This window comes from Hyla sarda, chromosome 6 (assembly GCF_029499605.1).
Source record: "Hyla sarda isolate aHylSar1 chromosome 6, aHylSar1.hap1, whole genome shotgun sequence".
Lineage (NCBI taxonomy): Eukaryota > Metazoa > Chordata > Amphibia > Anura > Hylidae > Hyla > Hyla sarda.
The window spans coordinates 277,157,987-277,168,349 of record NC_079194.1 but is presented as its reverse complement, the minus strand read 5'-3'; the positions used below and the strand labels follow the sequence as shown (position 1 = coordinate 277,168,349).

Here is a 10,363-nt window from a genome sequence, read left to right as displayed (position 1 = left end):
ATGTCCAGGCAATTTCACCAAGTATTTATGCGATGCAAAGACCTCTAAAAGGTGGAAAAGAACAATGCATGGTCCATTGTAACAGATGTGGGTAAAAACTTGTCCTGTAAGGCCCTACTCTCGCACTATTAATTCCCTTATTGGTGTTACTCATCCTAAAAAGGGCAGCCCCACACAGGAACTGCTCCCTATTTCCATCTAAAAACACTGTCATTTCCCATGTTTTTTAGGTGGAAATAGGGAGAGGTTCTGGGGCTGCCCTTTTTAGGATGAGTAACACTTGCCAAGAAGGGAATTAATAGTGTGAGAGTAGGGCATAACAGGGGAAGTTTTTAACCCCACCTGTTACAATAAACAATATGTTGTTCCCTTCCACCTTTTAGAGGTATTTGCATCGCGTAAATACTTGGTGGTATTGGTGGCACATGGTGTTTTTTGCACACCTTTCCTTTGGGGTCCATATATTTTATCCTAAGAAAAGTTAAGTTTTAGCTAATACATATACTTAATACTTACTTGTGGTCTAATGCAGAGGAATTTTTGAAAACTTGGAACCAGCACCTTAATTATGTTTTGCAGTATTCATGGCAGAAACATGAGAGAGCCTGGAGTTGGCAGCATAAGCATGAGGAGACCACAGAGCAGCACAATTATAGAGCCTGGAGGTGGCAGCATCAGGATGAGGAGACCATATAACCCTCTCTGTAATACAATGCTGTAGAAATTGACTGGGAGGTTACTGGCTACAGTAAAAATCCTTTTTAGTAGAAAAAAGTACTTTTTTTCTGTCCACTAGAACGCTGATGTGACTAGAAGGTGACACGCTGCTGGAAAAAAACTTTTCTGTCTAACAGACACAAACAGGCTGTCCATCCTGTCTCTCTGCAGTGTAATGAATGAAGTGACTGGACGCAATATGGCTGCCGATTGTATAGGGCTGTGACATCACAGGGGTGACTGGCTGCTGAAAGGCTACATCCTGCATGTGATTCAGGGTCATCCTGCCTACCAGCCTTCCCGCTTGCTTTCTTGCCTTCCCAGAGTTCCTTGCCCCATGTCCTCACATGTGGATCTGCCATATTAGATGCCCTGGAGCCTGGACCGCGCTACACGGAGTTTAAAGGGGTTCTCCAATAAAAAACTTTTTTTTAATCAACTGTGCCAGAACGTTAAACAGATTTCTAAATTATTTTTATTAAAAAATCTTAAAGGGGTACTCTGGTGAAAAACCAAAAAGTTAAACAGATTTGTATATTACTTCTATTAAAAAATGTTAATCCTTCCTGTACTTATTAGCTGCTGAATACTACAGCGGAAATGATTTTCTTTTTAAAACACAGAACTGTCTGCTGACATCACGAGCACAGTGCTCTCTGCTGACATCTCTGTCCATTTTATGAACTGTCCAGAACAGCATATGTTTGCTATGGGGATTTCCTTATACCCTGGACAGTTCCTAAAATGGACAGAGATGTCAGCAGAGAGCACTGTGCTCATGATATCAGCAGACAGCTCTGTGTTTCAAATGGAAAAGAATTTCCACTGTAGTATTCAGTGGCTAATAAGTACAGGAAGGATTAAGATTTTTTAATAGAAGTAATTTACAAATCTGTTTGACTTTCTGACACCAGTTGATTAAAAAAAAAAGTTTTTCATCGGAGTACCCCTTTAATCTTTCCAGTACTTATAACTTGCTGTATGCTGCAGAGCAAGTTTTTAGCTTTTTTAATTTCTTTATTGTCTGACCACAGTGCTCTCTGCTGACACCTCAGAATGTCTTAGGAACTGTCAAGAGCAGGAGCAAATCCCTATAGCAAACCTCTCCTGCTCTGGACAGTTCCTGAGACAGACTTTTTCATTAAATTCGTAAGGAATTTGGATTCATCAGCTTCGATTCGCTCATCTCTACACTCTTCCTGTATAACATATGTACTAAATCGTGTCATTAAGCGATTCTAAAAAAAGTTGTGGCAATGTCAGGAATGTACTGGCTAAGTGCAGGAAAGTTTGTGTTCAGTTTAGATGATATTTTGCTTTTAAACATGCCCTCTTTCCTCAATACCACGATGTTCCTACATGGAACTTAACATTAAACATTTTGGAGTGTCTGTGACAGCAAAGCAGTGACAGACTTCAAAAAGCAACAGAAAGACAGTTTTTGAAGCCAGTGTGACTTTCAGCTGAGACATTGGTAGCTTATCAGAAACACCTGTCGCATGCTCAGACCTTTTGAAGAGGCATCACGATTTGTCAACAAGGACAACAGTGGAATAAGTAATGTTATTCTACCAATATTTCTTCTGGAGCAAAGGCTCACAGTGATGATTAAGCAAATAGGGATGGAAAAAGATTCACATGTAGCTGGCAGCAGTATGAGTGTTCTTCTTGAGGAAGTGTTAGATGAGGAATGAGGAATCTGTCGATGGGATATGGGAAGGCAACAATGATGATGTTAGGCATATTAAGCACTTGCAGGAAAGAGATAAGTAGATGAGTGGAGTGGATAGCCAAACTCCTAGACCCTACACCTTCTGAGAAGGAGGATGAATTGGATTTTTATATGGAGAGTCAATGCAGCCAGCTTGCCACAGCTTTTCAGCACTAAAATTGCTGAACGGAGGTCCACTCTTGGTTCCCTGCTGAGTAAACGCTCCACTCCCTCTGCCAGCACTACCCCTGCAAGAGGCAGGAGAAGTAGTAGCAGCATGTTTATCTTAGGTTACATGATGATGAAGTTTTTACATCCTGTATTTCCCCCTGACATGAATTGTCAACAAAGTAATGTACACCACCACCTGAACAACCAGATAGATGCATACCTGCATCAGAAACCATGAGCCCAGACCCCATGAATCACCCAATTAGATCATTGGTCAGAGCTTATTCATGGGTATTCTGTCTCGTCCATCCTCCAGTGTAGCATCAGAGAGAGTAGCAGGCAGCAGCGTTACCCCTCAGTGAACAAGATTGTCTGCCAGCATCGTGGAAAAATTCTTAAAATGAATCAGGCACGAATCAGTGAGGAATTTAAACTTTGCCACATTTAAAGATGCCACAGTTTAAACAGTTCTACTACCACCCCTGCTGTACGCTGGCTATTACAACTCCCACTAGCCCACCACTGCCTACCATCCTTTCTGCTGGCTAATACAACTCCAACTAGTCTGCTACTGCCTGCTGTCTACTGGCTACTACAACTCCCTATAGTCTTCCATTGCCTGCTGTCCACTGGCTACTACAACTTAAATCAGTCAAGCACAGCCTGATGTCTGTTGACTACCACAAATTTCACCTGTCCACCACTACCTGCTGTCTGCTGGCTACTTAACCCCCTAAGGACCAAGCATTTTTCTGTTTTTGCACTTTCGTTATTTTCCTCCTTACCTTTTAAAAATCATAACCCTTTCAATTTTGCACCTAAAAATCCATATGAGGGCTTATTTTTTGCACCATCAATTCTACTTTGTAATGACATCAGTCATTTTACCCAAAAATCTACAGCGAAATGCGACAAAATTTAAGAAATAACACAATTTTGTAAATTTTTGGAGCGTCCATTTCTACGCTGTAAATGTTTTGGTAAAAATGACACTTTATGTTTATTCTGTAGGTCCATTAAAATGATACCCTACTTATATAGGTTTGAGTTTGTTGTACTTTTGGAAAAATCATAACTACATGCACAAAAATTTATACATTTAAAATTGTCCTCTTCTGACCCCTAAAACTATTTTCTTTTTCTGCGTATGGGGTGGTATGAGGGCTAATTTTTTGTGCAGTGATCTGAAGGTTAAATCAGTACCATTTTTGTTTTGTTTGGATTTTTTTATTGCTTTTTATTCCTTTTTTTATTGTATAAAAAGTGACCATAAAAACGGTATTATGGACTTTGTAATTTATTTGTGAGTTAGACTCGTGCACAAGAAAAATTTTCGTTTCGTTTAATTTTTTCATTTGGATAAAATTTTCGGTTCGATAATATTTTCGGTTTAGATTTTTCGGATACATTTGGTATTCGGGTGTTCGGTTAGATTTTTCGGATACATTCGGTATTCGGGTTTTGATTTTCTTTCGGATACATTTGGTATTCGGGTATATTCGGGTAAATCTTTTTTAAGCAGGGGACCATTATTGGGAGCGTGTGTGTGCAGGAAAAGAGGGCTGCCGCTGAGATCGGAACATTGGAAGACAGGTAAGATAATATAATTTTATGTGATTTATTATTAATACGTAATGTTGAATGAATGAATGAATGAATGAGTAAATGAATGAATGAATGCTGTATGATTGATTGATGTGTTTGATCTATGTGTTTGATTGTCGGGTGATTTATGTATAACATGTCATGTCACTTGCGCTAACACTGTTACTGTTACCAGGGTGCATCCAGCTGTTGCAAAACTACAACACCCACCCAGCATGCCCTGACAGCCAAATGCTGTCTGGGCATGCCGGGAGTTGCAGTTTTGCAACAGCTGGAGGCACACTTTGGCAAACATGCACAAAGCTTTTTAATTAATTTTCAAATTCCGCTCGCTTTTTTCAGAAATGGGTTAGTAGGTCAATGACATGCATAATAATTGCCGTGGGAAAATTTCTCATTCATAAAACCGCAGGCTTAATTGGATAATTGCCGTTTAAAACGTTGGAACCCCAAACGTTCTAAATGGCAATCATCCAATTAAGTCTGCGGTTTCATGAATGAAAAATGTTCCCATTGCAATTACTATGCATGTCATTGACCTACTATAACCCATTTCGGAAAAGAGCTAGCGTAAGTTAAGAATGAAAGAAAAAGCTTAGCACATGTATGCCAATGTACCAAGTGTGTCTCCAACTGTGGCAAAACTGCAACTCCCAGCATGCCCAGACAGCCTTTGGCTGTAAGTGCATGCTGGGTGGGTGTTGTAGTTTTGCAACAGCTGGAGACACCCCGGTAACAGTAACAAAAACAGTGTGTAGCGCAACCGTGTTAGCGCAAGGAACAAGACATTTTTTTTAGAATTAATTATTTACTTTCGTTTACGGATAACGAATGCATTCGTTTTTTACCACATGCATTCGGTAAATAACGAATGCATTCGTTATTTTGCTATTTATATTATCATGGCTATTTGGGAATGTTCAAAATATGTTTTCGTGCATTCAGATCGGTCCGAATGCCTGAAAACGGTAAAATTAGGTAAATTAGACATTCGTGCCGAAACTAATTGCACATGTCTATTGCACATATACCATTGACTGTGCGGTTTAATTAATCATATAATTTTATAGTTACGACATTTACGCATGCGTTGATACCACATATGTTTATTTTTATTATATTTATATATATTTTTATATGAAACTTGGGAAAAGGGGGGTGATTTAAACTTTTAAATAGGAAGGGTTTTTTTGAAACTTTTTTTTTACACTTTCAGTCCCCTTAGGGGACTTTTAGGAGGAATGATTTGATTCCTCATACAGATCTGTGTGCTCTGTGCTCGATTGATAAAGCCTGGTCCTGACAGGCTTTATCATTTTGAGCACAAGAGCTGAAACAGAAGGAGAGGTAAGCCCTCAGGCTACCTCCATAGGTTATTACGATCGTGCTTCGGGGAGGGGGGGGGCAATCTATCCCACTGTACCAACAGGGATGGGATGAAGGCACCTTTAGACGCCGCTGTCAGCTTTGACAGCGGCGATCTAAAGGGTTAATAGCCGCCCGCAGTAATCGCCGCATGTCGGCTATTAACGCTGGCCCGCAGCTACATGAATCAGCTGGGGGCCGGCTGGTATGACGTGGGCTCGAGTTGGGAGCCTGTGTCATACCCCTTTAACGGCACATGGACGAGCATAGACGTCCATGGTCGTTAATGGGTTAAACTTTCACCAGTCCAGCATTGCCTGCTGTCTGCTGGCAACCACAACTCCCACAAGTCAACCACTGCCATCACCCTTGTTTTTGCTTTTATCAGCCAGGCCTACACATACACAACCCATGATCTCCAAAAAAAAGGGAAAATTGGGGAGTCACATAATGGTGAAACGTTTGTAGGGATGCTGGCTCGCTGTGATGTAATGTCACTGAGGGTCTCTTGCTTGGTCCGCTGGTCGTTCATGTGGGAAATTTGATGTGGGTCTTCAGTAGCAGTCACCAAAGTAAAGTGTGCTATGATACTTGTAGTTTTGACCATATTCACTTTTTGTGTAACGTTTTCTTGTCTTTCTCTACACCCCAGCTGACCCAGGAAACCATTTATTTATTCAACACCTGTGGTGCTTTTTGATTATCTTGCTGTTTCATTCTATACTGATTAATATTGTTTTTTGTACTACCAATGTGGTACTAATGTGCAAGAAGTGCTAGTAGTGCCTTAACTTTCTTGGTATGTTTGAGACTACCGTGTTTCTCCGAAAATCAGACCGGGTCTTATATTAATTTTAGTCACGAAAAAGGGTAGGGCTTATTTATTTACGGTATGTACATTGAACACCATACCATACATTGCCCCCCAAGGCCCCCCCCCCTGCCGGTTTATCAGCCTAGAGCTGCACCCCACATCGGGGGACTAATCATATGTCACCGGTGAGCACAGCTTCTCCCCCCCTGCCAATAGTTATCAGCCGCTGCGCTGTACTTTGTATTCCCCGGCTGCAAATATTAAAAAACAAACTTTAACTTACCTTCCTCCTCCGTTACCCCGTTGCTAAGGAACCGGCCTCATGGTCCCTCCGCTGTTCTTGCTGCTTCCTGGGGATGGGAACGTCACAGAGCCTTCAGCCTATCACCGGCCGCAGCAATGTCCCGCCTCTGCCGATGATAGGCCGAGCCCACTTTCATGTAAGAAGCCGGCCGCGGAGAACAGTGACGCCGGTTCCTTAGCAACGGAGGAACGGAGGACGAAGATAAGTTAAAGTTTGTTTTTTTCAGGGAAACAGGGTATTAGCCATATTTCACTCCTTTGCAGCAGTGAGGTCTAGTCTGTTGCTATTCCTTTTTAACAGTTTTTTTTGTGATATCCTGATAAAGCTTTGATTATTCAATTATTAGCGTGCCTGCTGTGACTTGTAGGTATTTATGGTTGTGATTAAGCTCTGATGTTTTGGTTAGTATATGTACATGGGTAATCTTTTGCTTTAACTAAGTAAAACAAAATAGTTTTTTTTTCTTATAATGTAACAGGATAAATAAAGTAATAGGAAACTAGTTTTTATTTGACATTAAAGTTTATTAACCACAGTAAGTATTTAGTTAGCAGCAACGGTCTGGTCCAGCCAGGATCTAAGGACTGTAACTCTAGCATAAACTCCAGGAGAAGATGTAGCGCAAGTAGAACTTCCCCAGGATACAATACCAGCCAAGGTCCAAGCTCCATTTCTCTGGCACACAAGAGGTCCACCAGAGTCACCCTGAAAATTAGAGTTAATAAAATAAGTATATAACTAAGTAAATATGTGTATAAATAAAAATGCAAGAAAGATTGATTTCTATCGCCTTTTATACTTACCTAATGGGTTCTACTAATGGACTTAGTACACAGAGTAGTCAGATTCAATAGCTACATTGAACATACACACAGGCATGGGAGACCCAAATATGTTAAGACTCAGAGATCCTCCTCTGATACTGACCCATACATATTACATGTTTATTGCAAATAAACTGATACTGTTGGTCTAGGATTCAGGAAGGCAACAAAAATACAACTCAAATGTTATTGTTGTCTATTACATTTGTGGCTATAGCTGTAATATTTACAAATAAGTGACTAAAGTAGATATTAGACAGGACATGACTAGAGATATGTAATTCCATACCATGCAGGAGGAAGCTCCAGATGCTCCAGCGCAGATCATGGTGTTCTGGATCTTGGTTCCCCAGTATCTCTGACATTCGGTATTGCTCAGAAGAGGCAGAGACACCTGCTGCAGTTTGCTTGGGGTTGTTTGTGCTAAGAGTTAAAACAACATTTAAGCACTATATACATATCTTTTCCAGAATTATGGAGATCATAGTGAGATTATGTTATGCCTCGCTACATTAGGTTGCAAGTTGTGCCAAATAAGGGTCTACATAGACCTGCAGGATAACATTTGTAACATCTGTATTGTCAAGCATTTACTTACTTGCAGCATTGACGTAGCCCCATCCGGTGGTAACACATCTCTCTCCTCCATTGAATACATCAGCACTAGCAGCGATGCACACAGGAGCCACACGGTTATTGAAAGAAGCGGCGCTGCTGAGCTTCAGAAGAGTGATGTCATTGGCAGTGGTGAAGGAGCTGTAGCTGGGGTGTCTGAAGACCTGTCAAATAATATGCCATAAAATCACTTCTTATAAAATGAGGCAAAATAAACACATTTAAAGAACATATTTCTACATTTTCTGCTTACCCTGGAAATGGTCTTGGTCTGAATAGGCTCAGCACTGGAGGAACGGTCATATTCACCCAGAATGACACGGTGGGAGGTTCTGTTTATAAAGATGAACAAATATTTTAGCATCTTCAATAAGTTTTCTTGTGTACTAGGACATTCATGAGATCTCCAGTTCTCCAATGTCAAACACACTTGATAATAGCAATATTAGTCACAATATTGAAGTATGGACAATAGACAGTGTTATATTGATTCCTTGCTATACTATTAACTAAGGTATACATGACTTACGTGACACCACAGTGAGCAGCAGTGACGACCCAGAGACTGTTGATCAGAGAACCGCCGCAGAAGTGGAATCCGGTGTTGTCCTATAGATATGTAATCAAATCAATAAAAAGAACATAAAGCTTTTACATTAACATATACTATTTCAGAATTCCCAATATACAAGGACATATATAAAAGTTTCCTCAATTGATGTTTAATGAGAAATAAATCATCAGTTCTACATTCTAAGGGCAGTTAAAGCGAAATCCAGCCCAACCTGCAGCCATCATGTTATAGAGCAGGAGGAGCTGAGCAGGTTGATACAGTTTTGTAGTAAAATTCCAAGATATCTTGTGCATATAAAGAGATTAGGACAGGTCACTTGACTACATGGCCAAAAAGGGCAGAATTTAAATGAATAAATGACAAGTTATTGTAGAACTGTTCTCATTAAACCATCAATCTGCTCAGCTCCTCCTGCTCTATAACATAGGCATAAGTGCTGAGTATGGAGAGCGGCAAGAATGTATTACCATGTATCAAGTTAATACAGTACATGTTCATTCTCTACAACACTTTAATAAGGTAAAAACAAGTAAATTGGATAGGATATGAAATCAGTACCTGCAGAGACACCTGCCATGGCCATGAACCAGAAACTGCATTCTCACCATTCACAACCCTGGCATAACCAGAAACGATTGGCTTGATGCTTGGCACACCACAGCCTGAGGAATAAGTAAATAATAAATATCAATTTAATGAACTAGTAATCTCCATAAAATACTGTAATAAAGCTATGACGCTACTTACCATAGCTACCCCCTAATAGGGCAAGGCAGGACAGAAGCCACAGAAATGCCATAGTGATAAGTGGAGCATAAACAGGGTTTGTGCTGCTTATATATCCTCAACTAACCATGTAAAAATAGAGCTTTACATGCAATAGAAGCATCAGAGCTGTTATCAGACAACCTTGAATTAATATAGAAAATTTAGGTAGATGTGGACAAAACTATGCGTGGGCGAAACAGGTGTTGTATGTTTCCTCAACGCAAGAAAAAAATTACCCTTTTAATGTATACCTTACCTTAAATTTCAGATATGCATTAAAAACGTGAATCAATACATAGTAAAAAATAAATAAAATTTAATAAGTTAGTGGAGGGTAATGCTCCAGAGAGAAGTATCATAATCGATAGTCAAGGAGTGGAGTACTCCAAACCCCGGGAATCTGAACAAAACGTCTTGCTGTTATCACCAAGCTAAAAGTATAGAAGTGTAGTACAGTGATCCCTCAACTTACAATGGCATCAACATACAATAGTTTCAACATACAATGGTCTTTTCTGGACCATTGTAACTTGAAACCAGACTCAACATACAATGCTACAGATCTGTGAAACGTGTCACAACTTGAGGAACTGACCAATCAGAATTGGCTTTTTACTGGTAAATCACCTCTATTAGTGAAGTACAAGCACTGAGTGGCTATCTGGTAGCGCCCCCTACAGTACAAGGAGGAACTACAAGTTCCTTACTACTCCTTACCTGTGCCAGGGTTAACTGCTCCTTTGGACACCAAGTAAGGTTGGCTCCATTTGGGACAATGTGTGTACTGTATAGGACCCTGAAGAAGCTCCTGTCCTCTACATAAACCATTGTTTCCCAACCAGGGTGCCTCCAGCTGTTGCAAAACTACAACTCCCAGCACGCCCAGACAGCCAAC

The 10,363-nt window shown here is 40.4% G+C and overlaps 1 protein-coding gene across 1 annotated transcript; it reads right to left on the bottom strand.

Annotated features, from left to right (window-relative positions):
• Window positions 1-7,222: 7,222 nt before the first annotated feature.
• Window positions 7,223-9,499, bottom strand: LOC130277767 (chymotrypsinogen A-like). The gene is made up of 7 exons (XM_056528515.1): window positions 9,448-9,499; window positions 9,259-9,362; window positions 8,656-8,735; window positions 8,380-8,458; window positions 8,110-8,290; window positions 7,801-7,934; window positions 7,223-7,392 (listed from the first exon to the last, which is right to left on the bottom strand). Exons 1-7 carry the CDS (start codon window positions 9,497-9,499, stop codon window positions 7,231-7,233), a joined length of 792 nt encoding a protein of 263 aa, XP_056384490.1. The 3' UTR covers window positions 7,223-7,230.
• Between the last annotated feature and the right edge of the window lie 864 nt (window positions 9,500-10,363).